We start from the raw sequence: 26,435 nt of genomic DNA on the forward strand, positions 1-26,435 counted from the left end.
GACACTATAAATCAGTCTAAATTCCGAGTGGAATTTGACAAAGGGTCGTCTGGACTCGAAACGTCAGCTCTTTTTTCTCTTTACAGATGCTGCCAGACCTGCTGAGATTTCCCAGCATTTTCATTTTTGGTTCCAGATTCCAGCATCCGCAGTAATTTGCTTTTATTTTTGAACACATTGACCCCAAGAGTTCAGTGCTCCCACTGTATGAAGGTTTACATAAATAATGCCAAATATTCCAATTTTTCAAAGTTTGTCTCAATTACCACTTTTAAATCTCTACACCAAGGAAAATACTATGACTTTGTACAAAGTACCCTAGAGTTTATGTGTATTCAGTTGTCAAACGAAAGAAGCTGTTCTCAATTTCATCATAGCTCCGGATTCTAGAAACATTTCCCGTCTTTTGCTTTTTGTTAAAGTAAACAATATTGAAAAAAACCTATATGTAATTGTGGCAGGCATTTCAATCTGATCTGACAGACCATGTTACTCTGAAGGGTACCTGTATTGCACTGACTATTGTTCAGCCTTTTCCAGTGCAGTGTTGCTTTAAGGCGCTGCCAAAGGAAGGTCGCGGGAGGGGTTTCGTTTTCTTTTTACGTCCCGAAATGTCGAGTATTGTGTGAGCTCAGCGTGAGCCTATTGAAATCGAGTACAAGTGAGACTTCTCAAGCAGTCTAATGAGGAGAGGGAACCTGTGATCGCAGGATACAGCCTATCTTACAATGCTGTCAGCGCAACAACGCTCTGCACTCAAGCCTGAGGAGCAGTACCAACAAGTCAGCACCACCAGGGTAAGGGACAAACCCAGGGGCACAGCAAGCACCAGGCACAATGCTGAGCTACTTTGCCCTGGGTTTCTGTGTGTCTGCTTTACTTTGCTAAAATGTCAGTTGGTTCCACCGCAATTCAACAGTAACTGGGAATTAGTAGGCTTGTTGAATTGGCAGAGAATGAAACGGCTTAACTTTCTTCAGTTGAGTTTTAATGGTTTGTTGTTTGTTGAAATAAAGTGAATAGTGCCAGCAGCCTTAGCTTTTGCTCGATCGGGAGGCGCAACGTTTATTAAACACTTAGATTGGGGAGGAACTGTAACCGAGAATCAGATATAAATTGTACATGCAAGTTCAATGATTTTGGCCAAACTGGCGCGTTAGATTCAGATACACATTTTAAACTCTGTAAAATGTAACGTTAGGTCCAGAAAATCTTCAAGTGGACCAAGTGAAAGTTTGTTGGGGTTGGATAAGGCGGTTCATTGTGAATGAGTGTATTCCTCTGGTTAGCAATTGTTCAGCCTTGTTAACAGGTGGTGCTGCGGCTTTGCCTTACACTTTCAGACCAACATCCAGGATTATTGGGCTCTCGGCTCGTTGGGAGGAATGTAAGTAGACCAAAATGTGGTTTAAAATGTGACGAACAACTCGACTTTTATTTTGTATGTTTATGTATCTGAATTTACATCAGACAGTGGAATGAACAGCATCAACCCGCATTTAAAACACCAAAACTTGCTCTGTCCCGTGTTCTGTATGGTTGGATGCAGTACTTGGCAAAAGATTTAACGTCGGCATCAGTATTGGACTTTCTACTGTGACTGTTTGAGTCCCACTATAAGTTTCAAGTTTTAAAAACAAGACCTGATGTGATAGTCTACTCTCTGAATTCCTATTTTGTCCGAGTTATCTTTATTTTTGTGCAAACTTTGCCTCTTTAAGATGTAAATTTAGCTCGATCTCCAGAGTATTCGGGACTTGAGGAGTAGAAGTTGGCACATTCTCTGAAAGCTCTTTTCCACTGTGTCTTATTCAACCAACACCACTATGATCCCGTGTACTTCTGTCCGAAGGAAACAGTGTGCGTCAGAATTATTTCTTCCATCTATGTTTGAAATAAACTTTCTCGGGAGTTTTTCAACCAAACTTCCTGTTATTTTTTTCCCTCTGTCCCGCGCGTTCATCCGTAAATGTTACATTCTATTCGCCCAGTGGTGAGAAATGTTGGACCTTCCTGGAGTTGTGTGGCACTGGCAGCCTGGTATTCCAGCTGCCCCTGCACACTGCCTCTTTGACCATGAGGTGTCCCACTAGGCTTCTCCAGCCGAGCGCTTGCCCCAATGTCTGACCGTAAAAGACCATGGTTCAAATATAAGAAAGTAACGCAATTTGCGCTCCATGTTAAATTCCTGACAATCTGCTGCTGTAGACAACCTGAAGGCAGGAAGCGCTGCTATTAAACAGGCAGTCAGTAATTTGACATTTTAAATTCATTCCGGGGCTGCTGGTAAGATCAGAATTTATTATCCATCTCTAATTTGCAACCGCTGCAGCCCATGTGGTGTAGGCACATTCTCAGTGCAGTTAGGGAAGGAACTCCAGGATTTTGGCAGAGTGACAGTGAAAGATATGTTTCTAATTAGGTCAAGCGGGTGTGAGGCTTGGAGGGGGAAACTTGGAGATAGCGAAGAATTAACGCCAGATTTCGGCAAAACATTCTTGCCATATGTCCCTGATCAAAAGATTTTGCCACATTAGTGAATATTTGTGTGTGTGCCTTTAAAGTGGGCATCTTGACAAGTTCGCATCTATAATCTCTGTGGGTGAATGTTAAAAAGATACGTGATCCAGATCACATCATTCGGTGTACAACATGAACTAAGGAGCGCGTGGTTTTCTATTTAATGGCGAAGCGAGGTTTAATTTCTGAAACCAGGTTCCATTCTGCTGACCATAAGAGCTGGATGGTTTTCATTGAGATTTGGATAGTTTGCCTCCGGCATTAGGACCATGCGGGGTGCTCCAGCTGGCTGCTCTGCTGGTGGCGCTGGCTGGGAGTGAGAGTCCTACTTCGGAATTGAGGCGAAACAGATCATTCTCACTGGGGACTGAAAAACTAATGTCGCTTTATCAGATCTTCCGTTCGCGTAGGTCGTTAGCAGTTCAATGATGTCTTGCTCGCTTGAAGAAGCATCCTGAGCTTTAATGTGATCGGTTTAACTACCGGAGAAGTTCCTGGAATGATTGGTGTGTGCTCCCAGCAGCTGGAGAGAGGAAGGTAGAGACAGGGGACATGAGGAGACAATGTGATACAACTGGAAGAGAGCAGCGCAGAATTTAAAAACTGGCTCTTTCATCCACATTTTACTGACACCGTGAAAATCAGATCATTCTGCTGTCTAACTAATCTCTAACTGGGTCTTGTATTGTCGATGTTTCAACTACACAGATCTTTTCCCGTCCCGTGTATCTTCATTATAATTACTAATCATTTGCCAGTTCAAATGATTAAAACCCTTTTTTTTGCTTGTTTTACACTAATACTGACTGGAACATCACTTTATAATTGTGGCTCACTGACCATTGTGCAGTTGAAGCCAAAACGCACGGAATATCAGCAGTGCTTGAGTTTCTTTTGAGCTGGATGTTTCTGAACTTGCAGCTTGTTGAATTTACTAATGCCTTTACTCTTTCTAACTGGAGCAGGTGTTGGGCACAGATGAAGACAACATGGGGGATGCTTGTCCTCAGAAGCTGGGATCAGTCAGGCACCTCCGCCTCCTACCGTTAATACTTATTCCATGTGTCTGCGCTTTCATCTGTGTGCTGGTAATCCTTTTGGCGTTTGTAGGTAAGGTGCTTTCAATATTTGCCGGTGACTATGTATAGTGTCTATGTGCATGTGAGAATGTAAAGCATGCGTATATCCTTGGTGTGGTTTCCAGTCCGCAATCAACGCGATATAATGATGAAAAAGATGAATTAGTAAATTAGGAAACTCAATTACAGCGAGTTATTTGCTTTAGTTTTGATGTTTAGATATGTGTTTCAATGTCCATGAGTCCATAAATTCTAATTAATCGTGGTCCCAATGCCATTGCTTTATGTGGACAATACAGTACTATTCCTATCCAAACTTATATACTCGTTGGTGTTTAATCCAGGAAGGTAACATGCAGACTTACTGGAGGGTTTGTTGAACCTGTCGTTACTGTGGGGCAGCCTTGGCGGGTCTGTGAGAAATCTGTTTTAATTCTTCAAGCCGCAAAGTGAGACTTCGATGAACCAAACCCCACAAATAGTGAAATAAAGGAAGGTGAACAAAATAAACTGTGTTTGATTTGAGCTGCCACGTGTCCAGGGCTTTCTTGATGTCTTTATTCCCAAACCAACAAACAAAAGAATCTGTATTGCATCCTTCCCATTTGCTATGTTTTATAATGTTATATATATTTCTTCCTTGATTCTCAATGTTTACATTGCTGAAAAATGTCTGCTAATGTATCTCAGAGTGGACTGCATAGATCATTAAGGAGAGCAGGTTAGAATCATAGAATTCCTATCGTACAGAAGGAGGCCATTCAGTCCATCAAGTCTGCACCAACAACAAATCCATCCATCCCTATTTCCGTATATTTATCTTCCTGATACAAAGGGGAAGTTTATCATGGCCAATCCACCTAACCTGCACATTTTTGGATTGTGGGAGGAAACTGGAGCATCCAGAGCAAACCCATGCAGACATGGGTAGAACATACAAACTTCATATGGAGAGTCACCCAAGGCTAGAATTGAACCCAGGTCCCTGGTGCTGTGAGGCAGCAGTGCGAACCACTGTGCACCTTGTCACCCCAAGTTATAATGATATGTAACTTTGCAACATCATAAATGTAAAACACAATAACTGCTGTTGAAAGTCAGAAATATTTAAGTTCTGGGATTTAAATATATAGTTTCAGGAATATGTTTTCAAATAGGAAAATTAACTTAATGTTCAGCGACCAGTGAAAATAAGTCAAAGGACAAGATTTACATGTTCGGACTTTATTGTAACAAACAAACTACAATCAGCATAAATCAAACATTACTTAATAGGCACTAACTTATTGAAATAAAGGAAAACTACTTTTAACTGAACTAACTGATGTACTCAGGATATATCTTACAACTCCTTTTTGCTGTGCATCAGACTTCTGGTAGAAATATAGCATGAGAAGAATAAGTCCCTCGTTATTCTCAGCTTTTCAGCAGGCTTGCTTCTTCCTGTTACTCCAAACTGTAATTTCCAGCGTCCTTTGAAAGACAATCCACTCTCCAATCCAATTTCCATAAGACCACCTCAGCCTTAAATCTCCAGAAGCCCATTTGCTCCACCCTCTTTCAAACAGAACCAGCTCTAGCAGCCTCCTGCTTGGTTGCTAATACAAAAACAATGTTTCCCTGTTCTTCATTGTAGCTGCATTGTCTCTCCATCTTGCTGTCTCTGTATCCAAAAGCAGCTGTCCCTTTTCTGTGTCAAAATGCAAAAAATGTCACTAAAATTTTGAATTGGTGTCAGTTTGGGTTTTTTTTTCATGGCGACCAGATCACATGAGCCTGGCTCCAGGCTGAAGTTTCCAGCATTCAGAACATTCTGTTTCACCTTGAGTTAATGGAGGCATCTTAAAACATAGCTGTCTTGTAGAATCCCGTATTAATAACACAATATCTCAGTTTTCTTATCTTAATATGGTAACCATCTTCCACTTCTGAATAAAAGTTGTGATGTACAGATGCCAGTGTTGGACTGGGATGGACACAGTAAGAGGTCCCACAACACCAGGTTAAAGTCCAACAGGTTTATTTGTGATAAAACTTTAAAAATTTTGTCGAAAAATTCCAGAATTAAGGTACCACTGGTGTGTACATGCATGATGTACTGTTTATTTCCATGAAATGTGTTGAACATGAGTGAATCAAAGTGTCAACTACCAAATTTCTGAACAAGTTTGTTATTAGGAAGTTTTCTTAAGCCAAGATTGCAATATTTTATGGTCACTTTAGATTCTATATTGATAAATGTTCACTATTTAAATAATTTAGTATAATAGCTTTGAATTAGTACAATCACAAAATGCATAACTTTATGTTCAAGATAATAAGTACTTAAGTCTATTGTTAAACAGTATTTTACCTCATTCATTTAGCCACTTTATTAAACTGAAATGATTGCATTTTATTGTCAACTGCATCAGAAACACAGACATTCATCATTTTTGAGTTCCATGCATTCACCACTTCAGAACTTTATCATTTTGCATTTTAAAAAAAAATTTATGGGATTTGGGCATCTTTGGTTTGGGCAGCATTTATCGCCCATCTGTTATTACCCTTGAGAGGGATGGTGTTGAGCTGCCTTTTTGAACCACTGAGGCTCATGTGTTGTAGAAACAACCACAGAACTGAAAGGGAGGGAGTTCCAGGACTTTGACCCTGAGACAGTGAAAGAGCAGCAATTATAGTTCCAAGTCAGGATGGTGTGTGACTTGGAGGGGAGCTTGCAGGTGGTGGTGTAATCATGCATCTGCAGCCCTAGTCCTTCTTGGTGGTAGAGGTTGCAGGTTTGGAAGGTGCTGTTGAAGCAGCCTTGATAAGTTCCTGCAGTGCATCTTGCAGATGGTATACCTTACTACTTGTGTCAGGAGTAGTGGGTGGAGTGCCAATCAAGTGGGCTCATTTGTCCTGGGTATCAAGTTTCTTGAATGCTGTTGGAGCTGTACTCATCCAGAAAAGAGGAGAGCATTCCATTATAATCCTGATTTGTGCCTTGTAGGTAGTGAACAGGCTTTGGGGAGCTACGAGACAAGTTATTCTCAGCAGAAATCCCAGTCTCTGACCTGCTTTGTAGCTACAGTATTTATTTGTCCAGTACAGTTAAGTTTCTGGTCAATGGTAACCCCCAAGAGGTTGATGATGAGGTTTCAGCGACCATAATGCCACTGAATATCAAGGGAGTTGGTTAGATTCTTTCTTGTTGGAGGTGGTCATTGTGTGTTGGGAATATTACTTGCCACTTGCCAGTCCAAGCCTGAATATTGTCCAGGTCTTGCCGAATAAGGACACCGACTGCTTCAGTATCTGAGGAGTCGCAAGTGGTGCTAAACATTATGCAATCGTTAGCAAATATTCCCTCTTCTGACCATACGATGGGGGGAAGGTCATTGATGAAGCATCCGAAGATCATTGGACCTTGACTGAAGAACTCCTACAGTGATGTCCAAGGAGTGAATTGCTTGACCTCCAACAACCACAACATATAGATACCAATTGTGTCACTGTACTGAAACAGGAGCATGGCCAGTTCTGGAGCACAAATTTTCAGGGTCCATATTCTGTGCAGTATCCAATGTTTTCAGCTGTTTCTTGATGCCACATGGAATGAATTGGCTGAAGACTGGTATCTTTGATGCTGGGGACCTCTGGAGGATGCCGAGAGATGGATCATCCATCTGGCATCATAGATACTACATGGCTGTAATCAGAGAGCGATATGTGTTGTCAAAACAATTTCTTTATTTGCTTTCTATTGTTCTGGATGCAATTTTTTTTTTGTATAGCCATGGGTATGCTATATCAAACTTACATTTACTTCTAATTTACTGCCAGAAATATTTCCTGGTACTTGCGTGCATGCAAATGTTTGAAGTCATGGGTCCAAAATTTGTGCTTCATGAACTGTGGTCAATAAGACTTGAGAATATGAACGAGAACTTCATGCATTTGCACCGCCAGTACGTAGCTTCACTTGCTTATAGCACACATTGCAAATGTTATCATAACAGGGATATCAACATCATGGGGAAGGGCAAGCCCAAACTTCTGGCCATCAGCAGTTGAGATGCAGAAAATTAACCCCATAAGTAAAAGGCAGTTTCCATGATATGCTGATGTACTTTCATTCATGATAAAGAAACATAGAAACATAGAACATTACAGCACAGTACAGTCCCTTTGGCCCTCAATATTGTGCCGAGCTATGTCCAAATCCAAGATCAAGCTATCCCCTCCCTATAATTCTGGAGTGCTCCATGTGCCTATTCAATAACCGCTTGAAAGTTCCTAAAGTATCCGACTCCAGTATCACAGCAGGCAGTCTATTCCACACCCCAACCACTCTGAGTGAAAATCTACCTCGGACATTGCTCCTATATCTCCCACCATGAACCTTACAGTTATGCCCCCTAGTAACAGCTACATTCACCCGAGGAAATAGTCTCTGCACGTCCACTCTATCAATCCCTCTCATCATCTTATAAACCTCTACTAAGTCACCTCTCGACCTCCTCCACTCCAAAGAGAAAAGCCCCAGCTCCCTCAACCTTTCCTCATAAGACCTACCCTCCAAACCAGGCAGCATCCTGGTAAATCTCCTCCACACTCTCTTCAATGCTTCCACATTCTTCTTATAGTAAGGTGACCAGAACTGAACACAATATTCCAAATGTGGTCTCACCAATGTCTGATATAGTTGCAGCATAACCCCACGGCTCTTAAACTCAAACCCCTGTTAATAAACGCTAACACACTATAATCCCTCTTCGTGGCTCTATCCACTTGAGTGGCACTTCAGAGATCTGTGGATATGAGCCCCAAGATCTCTCTGTTCCTCCACATTCCTTAGGACTCTGCCATTGACTCTGTAATCTGCATTCAAATTTGTCCTACCAAAATGAATCACCTCGCACTTATCAGGGTTAAACTCCATCTGCCACTTTTTGGCCCAGCTCTGCATCCGATCAATGTCTCTTTGCAGTCTGCAAGAGCCGTCGACCTCACCCACTACTCCACCAATCTTGGTGTCGTCAGCAAATTTACTAACCCACCCTTCAGCCCCTTCTTCCAAGTCATTGATAAAAATCACAAATAGCAGAGGACCCAGCACTGATCCCTGTGGTACACCGCTGGTAACTGGCCTCCGGTCTGAATATTTTTCCCTCCACCACCACTCTGTCTTCTATGATACAGCCAGTTACTTATCCAATTGGCCAAATTTCCTTCTATCCCACACCTCCTTATCTTCTTCATGAGCCTACCATAGAACATAGAACATAGAACATTACAGCGCAGAACAGGCCCTTCGGCCCACGATGTTGCGCCGACCAGTTAAAAAAAAACAACAACAATGACCCACTAACCTAAACCAATCCCATGGGGAACCTTATCAAACGCCTTATTAAAATCCACGTATACCACATCAACTGCTCTACCTTCGTCCACACACTTAGTTATCTCCTCAAAGAAAGCTAAGATGCTAAGGAGAAAACTGCAGGCAATCACTTAAAGGTATTGTCTTTTTTGAAAAGGCAAACTCTATGAGGCAAGAACTTTTGAACATTTTTCAAATAAAAATGATCATTTTAACAGTACATGACACTTATGTCAAAATTATGTTTCACGATAACTTCAGAAGAGTCTACTTTACTAATTCTGTAGATGTTTCATGTTATCTGTTTATAGTAATTCCATTTGTTTGTCATGAATTAATTTTTATTGCTGGCATTTACTATAAGGATGATTTTCAGTTCTGCAAATACTTACTTATTCTTTATGTTGATTAATGTACTAGAGTGGCTTTGCCAAACCTTCTGAACCACAGAACACCTAGTGACCTCCCAAGTCCATCGGGGAAACATTCTCATAAAGTCACCCTGTTTATTTTTGTCCTTTTAGTAGGTGCAAACACAGAAATCAAATGTAAGCAAGTTTTTTTTCTAGCTATATCTATGCATGTATTAGAAAATTAGAAGAGTCACAAACACATTCACCAGCTACATGACCCTCTCACAATCCTGCTAAAGCACCCTTGTCCTCAACAATAATCAGTGGAAGTCTTTCGGAGTGGGTAATCAAACAAGTTTTCTTCTTGTCATTTTTAGTGGGAGGCGTTATGCTGGAAAATTGATACTCGTATTGGACAGCCCCTCTCTGTCTCTCTCTCTCTCTCTCTCTCTCTCTCTCTCTCTGTCTCTCTCTCTCTCTCTCTCTCTGTCTCTCTCTCTCTCTCTCTCTGTCTCTGTCTCTCTCTCTCTCTCTCTCTGTCTCTCTCTCTCTCTCTCTGTCTCTCTCTGTCTCTCTGTCTCTCTCTCTGTCTCTCTCTCTGTCTCTCTCTGTCTCTCTCTGTCTCTCTCTCTGTCTCTCTCTCTCTCTGTCTCTCTCTCTCTCTGTCTCTCTCTCTCTCTGTCTCTCTCTCTCTCTCTCTCTCTCTCTCTCTCTCTCTGTCTCTCTCTCTCATACCCCCCTCTCTCTCTTGCACCCACACCCCCATCCCCTTCCTTTTTTGCACCTGCACCACCATCCCCTCTTACACCCACACCCTCACCCCTCTCTCTCTTGCCCCCCTCGCACAAAGTCACCCCCTTTCTCATGCAAAGTCACTCCCTTTCTCCCACGCACACATTCACCCCCTCCCACACACGCATTCACCCCCACTCTTCAACACATACTCATCCGATCTCTCATGATCTAGTAACCACCATTCTCTCTCCACCGATGCTGTCAGATCTGCTGAGACTTCCAACGTTTTCTGTTTTTGTTTCAGATTCCAGCACCCATAGTATTTTGCTTTTACCTGTAAAAGTTCGTGTTCACCAGTTAAGTAAATAACGACGACAGCATTTATTAACATAAAAATGCAGAGGCATCTATACAGATGCTTGAAGCTCATGGCTGCCAGTCAGTTTCTGAAAAGGTTCTGGAATAGAGACTGGAGCTCACCAGGGTGAACCCCCCCACCTTACTCCCCAATTAGTTTTCATGTGACCCTTACTCTGCAACTGGATACTTAAAGGAAAAGTCACCTCGAAGTTATTAATTGATGCTTGAATGATTAAAATTGGGGGTGTGTAAGAGGTCAGAATTGGTGGAGTACAGATATCTCAGATGGGTGTGGGAAGATGAAATTGGGGGCTAGGAGTGGGTGGGGGGGGGCGGTGGGTGGCAAAAATTTTATTAACAAGAAGGAGAATTTTAATATTAAGATGTTGCTTTATTGGGAGCCATTGTAGGTCAGCAAGCATAGATGTAATAATGGGTGATTGCTCCCACAACACAAAACTTTTCCCCACCGATTATGATCAACTGCATGATTCTGGGAAATGTAGATAATTTTTTAACATAAGAACCTAAGAACATAAGAACTAGAAGCAGGAGTAGGCCATCTGGCCCCTCGAGACTGCTCTGCCATTCAACATCATTTGAAAATGAAATGTCCCCTTTAATTAACACCAGTATGATTTTAATGTGAATTTTGCATGTCTTAAAATAAGGTCTTTAATAATTAAGTATATTTGGATTGTACATCAGCTCCACTTACCCACCTGCTCACCATAACCCTTAATTCTTTTACTGTTCAAACATTTATCTATTCTTTCCTTAAAAACATTCAATGAGGTAGCCCCAACTGCTTCACTGGGCAGGGAATTCCACAGATTCACAACCCTTTGTGTGAAGAGGTTTCTCCTCAACTCAGTACTAAATCTGCTCTTCTTTATTTTGAGGCCATGCCCCCTAATTTTAGTTTTACTTGCTAGTGGAAACAACCTCTCTGCTTTTATCTTATCTATTCCCTTCATAATCTTTTGTTTCTATAAGATCTCCCCTCATTCTTCTGAATTCCAATGAGTGTCTACTCAGTCTGTCTTCATGAGACAACCCCCTCAACTCCAGAATCAACCTGGTGAATCTCCTCTGCAACCCCTCCAGACTAGTATATTCTTTCTCAAGGAAGGAGACTAAAACTGTACACTGTACTCCAGGTGTGGCCTCATCAGCATCTTATACAGCTGCAACATAACCTTCCTGTTTTTAAAATCCAACCCTCTAGCAATGAAGAAACAAAAACAGAAAATGTTGGAAAGTTTCAGCAGGTCTGACAGCAATTACCTGTTGCACCTGCAAACCAACTTCTTGTGATTCATGCACAAGGACAACCAGGTCCCTCTGCCCAGCAGCATGCTGCAATTTTTTACCATTTAAATAATAGTCCATTTTGCTGTTATTCCTACCAAAATGAATGACCTCACATTTAACAACACTGTACTCGATCTGCCAGACCCTTGCCCACTCACTTTGAAAATCTGCAAAGGGATATAGATAATCTATGTCCTCTACACACTTTGCTCTACTACCCATCTTAGTGTCATTTGTGCATTTTGACAGTCTACACCTGGTCCCCAACTCCAAATCATCTATGCAAATTTTAAACAATTGCGGTCCCAACAGTGATCCCTGAGGCACACCACTAGTCACTAATTGCCAATCAGAAAAACACCCATTTACCCCCACTCTTTGCTTTCTGTTAATACATCTAATACAGTACCTGTAACACCATGCACCTTTATCTTATGCAGCAGCCTTTGGTGCATCACCTTGTCAAATGCCTTTTGGATATCCAGATACCCCAAATCCACAAGTTCCCCATTGTCCACCATGCACTGCATAATGTTCTCAAAGAATTCTGCCAAATTAGCCAAACATGACCTGCCCTTCATGAACCCATGCTGTGTCTTCCCCATGGAACAATTTATATCCAGATATCTTGCTATTTTTTTCCTTGATGATAGCTTCCAGCATTTTCCCTAGTGCAAAATTTAAGCTAACTGGCCTGTTGTTAACCGTTCTTTGTCTACCTCCTTTTTTGTATCATGGGAGCCTTCCCTCAATGAAGGCAGACATAAAAATGAAGAATTTCCTGATATTAGTCCTGAATTTATCTTCCAGTAGTTTGAAACAGCGCCCACTTGTCATATTATTGTAATTTAATTCAAAATGATATTCCAGATTTACATTTTTCATTGCCTTAAAAACTATTTTTATAGACTATAAAACAATCTCTTTGATGTCTCTCTTACAACCCAGTCTAACCTCATAACTCAGACCTTTGATACTAGTTATCCACTCTCATGGTTCTTCAGTGTTTCAATGTTTCTTTGTGTTAATCTTGCCTCAGTAATAATACTCTCAGCAACAACAACTTGCATTTATATAATTCCTTTAGAGTAATAAAGCATCCCAAAGTGCTTTAAAAGATCTTGAACAAAGAGGTAGGTTTTAAGGGGTGTATTAACAACAGCAATTTACATTTTCATAACACTCTAATGTTATGAAACATCCCAAGGAGCTGCCTGGGAGTGTTATCAAACAATGTGATGCTGAGGTGAGAGGAATTAGATATGATCAAAAGCTTGGTCAAAGAGGTAGATTTTAAAAGAATGCCTTAAAGGAGGAAAGCAAAGTCGAGAGGCAGAGATGTGTAGGGAGGATATTCTGGAGCTTGGGGCTAAGGAGGAAAGAGAAGCAAGAAGCTGAAGGCAATGTTGCCAATGATAAAATGATTAAAATCTGGAATACTGAAAAGATCAGAGTAAGTGGAGTACAAAGATCTAGAAGGTTTGTATGAAATGAAGGAGATTACAGAGAGAGGTCAAAAGAAGTAATTGAGTTGTGATTCCAAGTTGTACTCCAAAGAATCAAACACAGGCTGATACACTACTTCAGTACTGCAATATCAGAATTACTGTCTTTTGGAAAGTATATTAAACTGAGACCTCATCGTTTTCCCTTCAGTAGATGAAAAAAGATCCAATAGCATTATTATAAAGTGATAATATGAATTCTCTCTGGTCTCCAGGCAGGCATTTATCCCTCAATCATCATTAGTAAAACACATTATCTGACTATTTACCTTATTGTTGTTTTGGGATCTTCCTTTGCAAAATTGGCTTTCATATTTTCAAAAATCGCAACCATGGCTATTCTCTTAGAATCACAGTGTCCTTACAGTGCAGAAGAGGCCATTCAGCCCGTTGAGTTTGCACTGACTCTCTGACAGAGAATCTTACCCAGGACTTCGGCTCCACCCTATCCTTGTAATTCCACGCATTTCCCATGGCTAATCCATCTAGCCTGCACATCTTTGGACTATGGGAGGAAACCAGAGCCCCCGGAGGAAACCCACGCATACACGGGGCGAATGTATAAACTCCATATAGATAGTCACCCAAAGCCGGAATTGAACCCAGGTCTCTGGAGCTGTGAGGCAGCGGTGCTAATCATTGTGCTACCATAATTCCAAAGTAAAGTGCTTATAAATGCATTCCTTTCTTTATGAGACTGGAATTATATGCCATACTTTAGACGGTCTTGTCACTCTTTACAGTTTGGTCACAAATCCTTTTTTGCTCTTTTGGCGATGTTGTTCAACATTCTATTGGCTTTATTTAATTGTACTTAGATCAATATCAATTTCATATTTGAAAAACAGATGTAAATATAAAGCCATGTGCAAGTCTGGACTCAAATGCTTGCAATCTAAACCTTAATTTGAGGATTTGTGCTGCCATAGTTACTTGCCTCCCCCTCTCCAAACTCTGCCAGATGCCTCTTCCAGGTCTGTATGCAACCCTTTCCATGCCTGATTCCTCCTTGATTGTTCCTAAGCAACAGCATTTTAGATTTCCCACAAAATACAAATACTTTTGACTTAATTTAAAATGCTGCATGATATAAATGAAGGCGCGAAACAGCGAGCACCCAGATTGAACATCTTTATTCCACTTCCACTGATTGGCTCCGTTATGTTAACTTTCTGTACATCTGTAAATCAGTATATGTATGTTTAGTTCCCTTTATTCACATGTGGATTTATATAACCAACATTACAGACAGTTCAGGGTCAAGACCAAAAATGGAGGAAAGAAATCAAAAACACTTGATTTATTATTGTCACATGTATTGGTATGCAGTGAAAAGTATTGTTTCTTGTGGGCTATACAGATAAGCTATACCATCCATAGAGTACATAGGGGAGAAGGAAAGGAAAGAGTGCAGAATGTAGTGTTACAGTCATAGCTAGGGTGTAGAGAAAGATCAACTTAATATAAGGTAAGTCCATTCAAAAGTCTGATGACAACAGGGAAGAAGCTATTGTTGAGTTGGTTGTTTTGTGATATCAAATATTTGTACTGTTTTCCGAGGGAGGATGATGGAACAGAGAATGTCCGGGGTGCGTGGTGTCTTTGATTATGCTGGCTGTTTTGCCGAGGTAGAGAAGTGTAGACTGAATCCATAGATTAGGAGGTTGGTTTACATGATGGACTGGGCTATATTCACAATGATTTGTGTTTTTTTGTGGTCTTGGTCAGAGCAAGAGCCATACCAAGCTGTAATACAACCAGAAAGGATGTTTCGTATGGTGCATCTGTAAAAGTTGGTGAGATATTTCCTCAAAAAACCACTTTTGTACATTGTCTTGAATACAGTTGAACAAGGAAAATAGTCTATGGTCAACCATTACATGTGACTCACTATATATATATTGACATCCTGCCCGCCGCAACTTCAATTTTAAAATTCTTATCCTCATTTTTAGATGTCTCAATGCCCCTGGTTCATTCTATCTCTGTAACTGCCTCCAGAATTTCTGCACTCTTCCAATTCTGGCCTTTCACACACTCCAATTTTCTTCACTTGTCCACTGGTGGCTGTGCATTCCACTGATAGGACCCAAAGCTTTGGAATTCTCCAACTAAATCTCACTGTTCCTTTCTCCTCTTTCAAGACACATTTCAAAACCTACCACTTTGACCAACCTTTTGGCCACTTGCCTATGTCTCCCTATTTGCTTAGTGTCACATCTTGTTTGGTAATTCTGCTGTGAAATGCTTTGGTATATTTTACTACATTATTAATGCAAAACAATATATAAAAAGCAGCACTGAATTCATTTCTGTGATTTCACCGTTCGCAAGGTCTCAATCACTGATGAGGCCATTTGAAATCACTTCCTTTTACCTCTCACCATCACTTAATTTCTTCCAATCTCATTTTCTTAAGCACAATACCCAAATAAAACCTCTCCTTCAGGTCACTTATAACCAAACATTCAAATTCCCAACTATCTAGAGTCTAAATCTTCCAGTGTGCTGATGGAAGATGTGGGTCAGGAACCTGTGGAAAGCCTGACACCTGGACCTGTGTGCAAATTTCCTGGGAAGTTTCAATTTCAATTGGTCAATTCTCCTGCTCCACCAGACCCCCCACGAATGTCTCCAACTTTGATTTGTTGTCAGAGATTTTGAACAGACCTTCAGAACTTCATTGGATCATTGCCCAGGAAATATTAGGTAGTTTAAACCTTGTCTGCACTTTGAATGGGATTCTCACAAAAGAATTCTAAGTGTCAAATTTGTGTAAAAACGGAAGTAAATCCTACTGCTTTTTTCAATGGGATTTTCAAAATGAATCTCCCATACTCTGTGCATGACAGAGCGCCATAGTGTGAATGTCATTTAAAAATCTGGGGGTGGGGCCTAATCCTGCTCGATCGCTGGCCAGCCTGTGACCTTGCAGCTCTGCCCCACTGACACCCCCCGGCCCGATTGGCCTCTTGGACGTTTCCGGACCAGTGCCGACCTCCTATTTTATCATCTGTGTGCCGATTTCTGGTGCGGAACTGACAATACTGAAAACCTGGCAGCCAGAGACACACGGAGATCATGGTGTCTAGCGGAAAGCCCGCTACACAGTCTTCACTGTTGTCTCCCAGCCCACAGTGCTGCTAGTGCAGCACAGTGGCCTGGGAAAATCATCCCCTTTAAATTTAAGTTTATTTATTAGTCACAAGTAGGTTTACAATAACACTGCAATGAAGTTACTGTGAAAATCCCCTCATTGCCATACACTTAGTCAATCACCCTCGCCACCACGACTACCTCCCTGATTGGACACAAAGACCCCCTGACCATCTAACTAACCCCTGACCCAACTATTGCCTCCGCCCCCCCCAACAGATCCCACTACTCTACCGACCAGACTCAACTAATCCTCGATCCTCTGACTATCCATGCAACTTGACCTGACTACTCCTCTGACCACTCCATTACCCCTGATTTGACCAATGATCTACTTACCAACACCACCCACTCACTCACTCACCAATGTTCATTAAAAGACTGGCCCATCATTTACTTACTGGAATATGGAAGCTAGTGCCATAAAAGGAGGTATGTCCTCTCTTTCCCCAACTCTAATCTGCTCCAATGGTATTGGCTTGGGGATGCTGTGCTGTGTCTTTGACAAGTGGGATCACAAGATCCTGGAAGAAACATGCAGCAACATCAGGTTGGGAGAATCTCTGCGGGCACTGCTTGAAAGATTCAGGTCAAGTTTTGGTTTCCCTTTCAGTGAAGCAAGATTCATTTTAAAGTTCATTCCTGCTAGTCTGACATTGGTCCACATGACCCGATCGCCACCATTTTGGAGTCACCTCTCCCACTCCTTGATGTTTTATTTATTTGTCTACAGGATGTGGATATCGCTGACTAGGCCAGCATTTATTGTCCACTCTAATTGTTGTTAAGAAGGTGGGGTGAGCCTTTCTGCTGTTGCTGACCCCCTGACTTGTGGCCTCTGCTGTGCCCTGACCCTCCTACTTTCTGCTTCCCTCTCCAGAACCTACGTTCCTGTACAAACAAGGTCCAAACTCCTGATCCACATCTGAACTGAAGCTAGAACTCTGTGGTTGTGCAGTGCAGGAGTGATGAGCTGGGACTGTTATAATCAATGTTTTTTTTAAAATGCATACAATAGTATGTGAAATCAGGAATGAGTTTATTTTTGTACCATATCACTGTCTGATGCATACATTTCCATCACTTCTCACTGTGGTTTCAACATTTCCTCCCCCCACCACTCCTGTCTCTTGCTGTTCACCTCCAGTGCCTTTGCTCGCGGTGAGCAGGAGGATTAGAAAAAACATAGTCCCAACTTATAATTTCATCACCATTGGGACCCACATTTTCACAAGCCCAGAGCTCAGACTTTGAATCGAATCTGGATCTTAAACAAGAATGCAGTTTCAGGCAAGTGGAGCAGTGAGCAGGAGGGTCAAGGATGAATGGTTTTGTTTTGAGGTTGAGTCAGGTCATAGCTGAGGCCTCAAGTCAGAAGGTTAGCAGCAAGAGGATGAGCTGGGGGGACATGATAGGTCGTATGTGAGAGGATTGGGGATTAAGATAAGTGGAAAGATGGGGAAGTAGAATCAGTGATGAGCAGGATTGGCAATGAATGGAAGGTAGGTAGAAAGTTACCCTTTTATTAAAATAATTTTTAATTGACTTTATTTTAAGAGTTACTTCATTTACCAATATAAAATATTCCCACTTGCAGGGTATTATGTTTTAATGATTTTTTTTCTGTTAGGAAAGATCCTACTGAACCGAACTACAGCTTTTACATTAGTTTTAATGGGAAAATCTTAAAGTTGTTTCACTTCAAGTTGCTATGTTTAGGAACACAGCAACAGCTCTAAGTGAGGAGCATTGTATTTTTTAATGTCTCTTTATCTTCCCCAGATACATTACTTCAAAATCAATTTGCCACTTTTCTACCTATTTGACCTATCTTCTTGCAGCTTTCTTCCTCACTATTAGCCACACCCCAATTCTTTGTAAAATCTGCACCCTTCATAATCATGATCCCTATTTTTAAGTCCAAGTCATTGATATATACCACGAACAGCAAGGGACCCAGTACTAAGCCCTGCAGAACATCACTGGAAACAACCTCCCAATCACAAACATACCCATTGACTATTCCATTTCCTTCATGCCACTGAGTTAATTTTGGATCTAAATTATCACTTGCTGTTAGATTACATGAGTTGTCAATTCTTCACCCATTCTACCATGTGGGCCACTGTCATAAGCCTTAGACCGTAAGCCATAGAAACAGAAGTAGACCATTCAGCCTGTTGACTCTGCTCCAACATTCTATGCGGTCATGACTCATCTGATATAATCCTCATCTCCACTTTCCCAGTTTACCCCCATAACATTTGATTCCCTTGCTGATTAAAAATCTGCCTATCTCAGCCTTGAGCACACTTAATGACCCAGTTCCTACAGCTCTCCATGGTAAAGAATCCCACAGATTCACTACCCTCAGAGAGAAGAAATTCCTCCTTATCTCTATATTAGATGGGTGATCTTTTACTCTGAGATTATGCTCTCTGGTCCCAGATACTCCCACAAGGAAAAACAACCTTTCAGCATTTACCTTGTCAAGCCGCCTGAGAATCCTATATGTCTCAGTAAGGTTGCCTCTCATTTTCTAACTCCAATGAGTACAGGCCTAACCTAGTCAACCTCTCTTCCTAAGAATATCGCTCCAGATCTGGGATCAACCTCGTGAACCTCCACTGGACTGCCTCTAAAGCCAGTATCTTTAAATCCAATGCTATCTATATCTATCTAATGTTAAAATCAAGGCAACTGTATCAAATGTGCTAATCTCACTGACTCTCCTTGCTATTTCCTTAGACAATTCAAATCCGGTTAGCCAGGCATAACCTTCTCTTACCAAATTCATGTTGACTATCCTTGCTTAATGATAATTTATACTGGCTCAGACTTTTTTGTAAAACTTTGCCCATGAGTTTTGGCTGACTGGCCTGTAATTACATGCTGCATTTTTAAACACAGGTACAGCATTAAGTGTCCTCCAGCCAGAATGCCCTGAGTCAGAATGGAAAGTAAAATGATGGTCAGTGCTCCCAATATTCTTTTCCCTCTCACTTCTCTTAGCCTGAAATAAGTTTCATCTTGGCCTGGTGATTTATTTACTTTTAAGAAGAAGCTAAAAGCCTTAATATTTCCTCCTCCAGTGTGTTTATCCCATCCAATATTTCACAGTCCTTCCCTTTAGTTATACTGCTTCATCCCTTCTATTATGTAAACCAGTCCCAAGTAGTCATTTCAAACCATGCCCGCATCCTGTGCTACCACATGAAATTACCTTTACGGTATCTAATTGGCCCTAACTTTTCCTTAGCTATCCCTCTTTTCCTTATGTGTTTATTAAACATGTTGCCTTTTGCCGACATGTTTTTATGTCCTCTCTTTGCTTTCCTAAGTTCACCCCGCCACTTTTTATAATCCATCAAGGTCCAGCAGTATTGAATTCTTGGCATCCGACATGTTTTTTTTCTTATTTTATATTCTCTCTGATACCAATGGGCGTCCAGATTTTGGAATGGCACCATATTTCTTTGTGGGAACACATTTGTTCTGAAACCACTTCATCCCCTCTTTAAATAACTCTTATTACTCCAACTGGTCTAAATCTAATTCAATTTGGATCGTGACTACCAAAATAGTCTCCATCCACCCAGCTTAATTCCCTTAGACTAGTTTAGAACCGCCCTTTCTGTTGTTGGGCTCGTTTAAAAAAAATGTTATTCTAAGTTACTTTTAAGAATTGTGAGGGTGGAATTTTCCCGTCCCGCCTGCTACGGGAATTATAGCAGGCATGCAAAGGGTCGTTGACCTCAGATGGGATTTTGTGATCCTGGGATGAGCATAGCTGGAAAATCCTGCCCTGAGTCTTCGTTGCCTTTTATATCTAATTTATCCTAGTTAATATTACTGCCCTATTATTTCTGCATTTCTTAGCAATTTGCTTACATATTTGCACTTCTATCTCCATCTGACTGTTAAGGGCGTCTATAGCAGTGTGATTGCCCCTTTCTTTTGTTCCTTAGTTATAGAATTATAGAATCGTACACCATAGAAGAAGCCATTAGTAGCTGTTACAATCTAGCCAAGGTAGACTTGGATCTTATTTTAGTAAAATTCACTCTCTCCGAATCCAAAACTTCTTTTTGCAGCTTATCTATTTCTTTGTCCATAACAAGCTTAAAATGTACCATGTTGTGATTGCTATCACTAAAATGCTCCCTCACCACCATCTCAACCACTTGTCAGGCTTCATTCCTCAGAATCGGGTCCAGCACAGCTTCCTCCTTTGTTGGACCCTCCACACATTGATTTAAAAAGTCCTCCTGTACACATTTCAGGAAATCTACTCCAGACAAGCCCTTAACACAACGTATACTCTAGCTAATGTTAGGAAAGTTGAAATCACCTAATATTATTAGTCTATTATTGTCCTTACACACTTCTACAAACTGAACACATATTTGCTCCTCAATATTCCTCTATCTGGGGTCTATAATAAACATCAAACAATATGGTTGCTTGTTTTTCTGATTTCTAAGCTCTACCTACAATCAGAGTTCAATCTATATATCTTTGTTTGACACTCCCCCTAACATATTCCTCCTCCCAGCTGTGATTTCTTTAATCAATATCATCGAACCCTTACAGTGTAGGAAGAGGCTGTTCGGTCCATTGAGTCTGCATTAACTCTCCAACAGAGCATCTTGTTCAGGCTCATCCCACATAACCCAGTGCATTTACCCCATTATTGCCCCAAACATAAACATTTTGGGGCGCTAAGGGACAACTTAGCAAGACCAATCCTCCTAAACTGCAGATCTTTGCTCTGTGGGAAGAAACCAGAGTACCTGGAGGAAACCCATGCTGACACAGGGAGAAAGTGCAAACTCCACACAGTCATCCAAGGCTGGAATTGAACCCGGGTTTCTGGCGCTATGAGGCAACAGTGCTAACCACTGTACCACCGTGCCACCTCGCGTCCTCTCTAAATATCTGAGAACCTTGTAACAGAAATATTGAAGTGCCATTCATGACCTTCTTTAAGCCATGTTTCAGTAATAGCTATGATGTGGAGTTGCCGGTGTTGAACTGGGGTAGGCACAGTAAGTAGTTAAAGTCTAACAGGTTTATTTGGTAGCACGAGCTTTTAGAGTGTCATTCCTTCATCAGGTGAGTGCTTAACCTGGTGTTGTGAGACGACTTACTATCAGTAATAGCTATGATATGACACTTACAAGTATTTGTGCTCTCAGATTCACTGTACCTCTGATATTGAAGTATATACCACTATCCAATTAATAGTTGATTGTTTGCTTGGAGTCTTGTTTCCCACATTAATAGTATTATATTTCAAAGGTTTTGTGGTCTTAGGCATGAATCTAATATACACTTACAAACAAGAAAGATTTTCTTGCTCTGCAGTAGTTCTTTTATGTCACACTACCCTTGGCAGTATGCACAGAGTCATGAAACAGCAAAAACATTTGATTCCAGCCCACATACGTGACTGAATCAGCATGACTTTTAAATACAAAACTGGAAATAGTACATGCGAGGGTAGCACTTTGCACTGAAGTTTATTTACCAGGACAAATGACCTTTTGAGTATGAGCTTTTCCCATAAATGCTCAAATTTGAAGACCTTGAACTGAAACAACCTAAGCTAATCATAGAACTTTCTCTTGGGCAGCATTTGTATTGACAATGTTTTTCCCATATTTTTCTTCTTTTCTGGAGCAACATAGATAAAGCACTAGTGATGTGCAGGGCAATTATATAGCTAGTTAATTTCCACATACGTTCATAACACTCGCATTTCTTTTCATGTTATTGACAGCCTAGTTGAAGTCACACTGCTGGGAGGGAACTGGCTGGTACCAAGGCAGAAACAGTACTTCCTGCCTCATTCCCAGCCACCACCCTTTTCATAGACAGCTCTGTATGGGCAGCCCAACTGTCCATCTGCTTCAGATGGGAACCTCATTTCAATGTTCAAGTTAGGGTCCTGTCATATCGTGGTGTCAGATTGCAATTCTTAGAATTTGCACTGTACACAATCCTCCCATTGGTGCCAAGGGTTGAGTGGCTTAACTTAAAGAAACTCGACAGTAGATATGTTTCTTTTCTTATTTAATTTTGCATAAGTCCTTCCCTTGGCCCCGTGGAATCATTCAGCTTGCTACTTGCCCATCTGTGTATCTAAGTATGTCTAATACCTGCCCCGAGCATAAAACTCCTACCTTGTTTCCATGTCAGAGCTGCCAGAATTCCTACCCCCTCGACTGGGATGCTGTGTGTGATTGCTGGAACAGTGCTTGCTGGCCTGATATAAATGAGACTTGACTCGCAAAATGACTGGCCTCATGCCAGTTATATTGATTGAGTGATGTAATTGCATTATCTGCTGTCCTCTGAATTTAGATTGACCCCATGCTCTGGCTACATTTAATGGGATGTGGCATTGGAGTTAACTATGTGATATGAAAGTTATTTTTCCCCAGCGTTGTATTTTAGAGGAACATATGCATTGGGAGACCGATTGCAGATTGGGTTGACTGTCCTGTGGACACTTCTATGTAGTCCACGAGCATGACTTTGAGCTTCCGTAGCCTGTCAGTTTAAGTACATCAGTATGATTAAATCAAGTCAATATGGTTTTGCGAAAGGAAATTCATGTTTGAGACACCTGTCAGAGTTTTTTTGAGGATGCAATTAGCAGGATAGACAACAGGGAATCAGTAGATGTAATGGACGTCCAAGAAAACTTTGATAAGGTGCCATGAAAAAGGTCAATACACAAGGTAAGGGCTCATGAAGTTTGGGGTTATAAGTTAACATGGACAGAGGACAAGGAAGCAGGCCATTTTCAAGTTGGCAGGCAGTAAGTTGAGGAGTCCCCTGTGTAGTCACAGGATAAAAAGCCTATAATTTCAGACTGAGGTAAAGCCAAACTTCCTGTCTGAGAGTTGTGAATCATTGGATTTCTTTACCACAGAGGGTTATAGATAATCTATCATTGAGTGTATTTAAATCTGAGTGATTTCTGGCCTTGCATTGAAACGAGGGCTAAAGGGAAGCAGGCTGGAAATTGGAGTTGAAGCAGATCAGCCATGATCATATTGAATAGCAAAGCAGGTTCAAGGAGCTATGCGATTATCTCAGTTTCTATTTTTTATGTTCTCAAGTCTGTGACCTTCATCAGAACTGGAAAAAGTTGGAAATTTAATTGGTTTTGAGCAACTGCAACAGGGAAGAATGAAAACAACAACAAAATGGAAAAGGCATGATTCCTATCATTGTCTGTCTTTTAATGGGATACGTGAAACATTCCTTTTTAAATCCTATTGGACCACTATCCTCTCCTCTTTTTCAATTACACTGATATTTGTATCAATGTCATTTTGTGCTCTCACCCTGAACTGGGAACATTCACTGACATTGTTAGCTTTCAATTTGCACTCTTCTCTTCCCTACCTTGATGTTTCTGGGGCTAAGCTATCATCCAGCATTCACTGTAAGGTTATTGACCCCCACAGCTCCCTTTACTACACTTCCTAACACCCAGCTTCCTTGTAGGATTCTCCAAGTTTGTCCAAATTCACTACGTGTTTGTACCATGCATCCTTCTGATTTGATGCTTCCAATATCAATTCCTTTTTGTCAACTGAGGATTTCCCAGCCCCTCATCCCCTGTAGTTGATCCCTCCCATTGTCTTTCCAGCACTTCTGCTCTCATGCCTTGCCCTCCCTCTCAGAACCATGAGAAGTCTCCCCTTGTCCTCACCTTCCAACCCAGCAGCCTCCATGTTCAATTGATCATCCTCCTCCATTTTCACCATGATACCAGCAACAAACACATCATACCCTCCCCCTTTCAGCATTCTGAAAGGACAATTCCTCCATAACACACTGATCTACTTCACAGCCATCACAAACACATCCTCCCTTTCCTACCACATCTTTCCGTACAAGCACAGGAGATGCAAAGCCTGCTCTTTCACCTCCACTCTTCTCACTGTCTAAGGCCCCAAACACTTTTACCAGGTGAAACAACAATTCATTTGTGCTTCTTTCAATTAAATAGACTGTATTCACTCTTCACAATATGGTGTCCTCTACACTGGATAGACCTAATGCAGACTTTGTGACTGCTCAGTCCACAAGCATGACCTCAAACTTCCAGTAGCCAGTCATTTTAATTTTCTGCCTTGCTCCCACTTTGTTTTGCTTGCCGTTACTTTATGCTCAGTAAGAAAAGTGAACTGAGACTACATAAAAATATTTAAAGTAGGAGCCTTCTAGTCAGAAATGAGAAGAAACTTACAACTGAAAAGATTAATTTTAACAAAGAGCATCCTTGAAGTTATTCAGGTGTGTTCTCCAAACAAACTTTTCTCCCTCAATCAAAAAAAAAGCTGCAAAATAAAAGTTCTGATGAAAACTCAAAAGATTCCTCTATTCATGACTCGGGGGAAAGGGCTGATTGAATGGTGGAGCAGACTCAATGGGCTGAGTGGCCTAATTCTGCTCCTATGTCTTATAGTTTTATGTGTTATGACCATTGCTCTTGAAAGGTAGGATTGCAAAAGACTTAAGGAACCATTGGCATATTCCAATCTTTTGTATTTCAAAGTGTTGGGTTAGGTTGTCTGAACTGGCAGAGAAAAACATTGGTAGACCATTCAACCTTTGGGCCTGTTCCAATCGGATCATAGCTAATATTTACCTCAATTCCATTTACGCACCATTGAAACATTTACAGAACAAAAGTAAATGACATTGCATGTACTCATTAAAAGTAATAAACTTCTTGTCAGACTTTTTGTGACAAGCTGACATTCATGTTAATGGTATGTTTTTTTATACTATCAAGGTTAAGAATACACAGGTGAGGGCATTGATCAATTCAGAACTTTGAGCACTGAAGAGATTTTAATGTTACATTGCCCATTTCAAAAGAGGTTGAATATTTGTTTAACTCTCTAGTTTCTTTAAATAATAAAGAAAGAAATCTGGGACACAGGCTAGGGAAGAGGCAGATATTTGTAATGTAGCATTCTGCAGATAAATCCAGTATTAAGGAAAAGATGGTGTCCAGTTTCCTACTGCATCACTGACTTCAGAATGAATTTACATGGTAGCAGTTAGTTGCCTAAAAGTGAAGGTTGGAAACTAAGATTTTTTTTCAGACAGAAGATTGTAACCTGAATTACTTTTGCGAAGAATGGCTGAAAACAAGTGTAAATTGTTAGGTATGATTACCCAACAATGTTCTCTCAATCCAGTCTCATGACCAGTGGGAAAATAAAGTGGACATGTAGGCATAGCAGTGTCCTCACCTAGAAAGAATGAGGTATAAAATTAAAGTAAAGTTTATTTATTAGTCACAAGTAGGCTTACGTTCACACCACAATAAAGTTACTGTGAAAATCCCCTAGTCGCCACGCTCTGGGTGCCTGTTCGGCTATACTGAGGGAGAATTTAGCATGGTCAATTCACCTAACCTGCACATCTTTGGATTGTGGGAGGAAACTGGAGCAAACCCACAAAGACATGGGATGAACATGCAAACTCCATACAGAGAGCAACTCAAGCCGGGAATCGAACCTGGTCCCTGGCACTGTGAGGCAGCAGTGCTACCCACTGTGTCACCGTGCCATCCCAGGTATGACCTTGATGATGTTGCTTCCTCACAAAAGTAAAATCAGAAGCAGAATATATTGTGAGCTGGATACCTGCAGTTGGACTCTGATGAAGGTTTGGATCTTCCATTAAGCTTTATGGATAAAACATACAAGAAAGATGCTCTGTTAGATGCCTGTGAGGTAAGGTCTGACTTTAATAGATTTTGAAAGATGGAGGAAAGTGCCATTAAAAAAAACAGACTTTACCAGATTGTATAAAAGATGGCAGAAATTCAACTTGAAGATTCTTTACTCAGTGCTCACATTTAAAAGATGGATTGTGCTAAAGTGTCACACATGGATATATTTTCAGTCACAATTAGCATTTTAGTTTTTAGCAAAAGACATCCTTTTGGATGAAATGTCTGCTGTTTTCAGAAACATTTCTGGAGAAGCAATCATTTCCAGTAGCTTTGCTA

At 41.0% G+C, this 26,435-nt stretch overlaps 1 protein-coding gene across 4 annotated transcripts in view; it reads left to right on the top strand.

The window, feature by feature from the left end:
• Window positions 1-685: 685 nt before the first annotated feature.
• Window positions 686-26,435, top strand: part of corin (corin, serine peptidase) — a 224,597-nt gene continuing 198,847 nt past the window's right edge. For 2 of the 4 annotated variants that reach the window (XM_080188007.1, XM_080188029.1), the window contains exons 1-2: window positions 686-797; window positions 3,486-3,630. In XM_080188007.1, the coding sequence (XP_080044133.1) occupies window positions 729-797; window positions 3,486-3,630 (214 nt within the window). In that variant the 5' untranslated portion in view covers window positions 686-728. Of the gene's footprint in view, window positions 798-2,860; window positions 3,058-3,485; window positions 3,631-26,435 lie in introns of those variants that run through there. The other 2 variants (XM_080188022.1, XM_080188015.1) reach the window with 2 other exon arrangements.

The sequence above is a fragment of the Carcharhinus amblyrhynchos genome, chromosome 1, assembly GCF_965287045.1.
Source record: "Carcharhinus amblyrhynchos chromosome 1, sCarAmb.v2.hapA, whole genome shotgun sequence".
Lineage (NCBI taxonomy): Eukaryota > Metazoa > Chordata > Chondrichthyes > Carcharhiniformes > Carcharhinidae > Carcharhinus > Carcharhinus amblyrhynchos.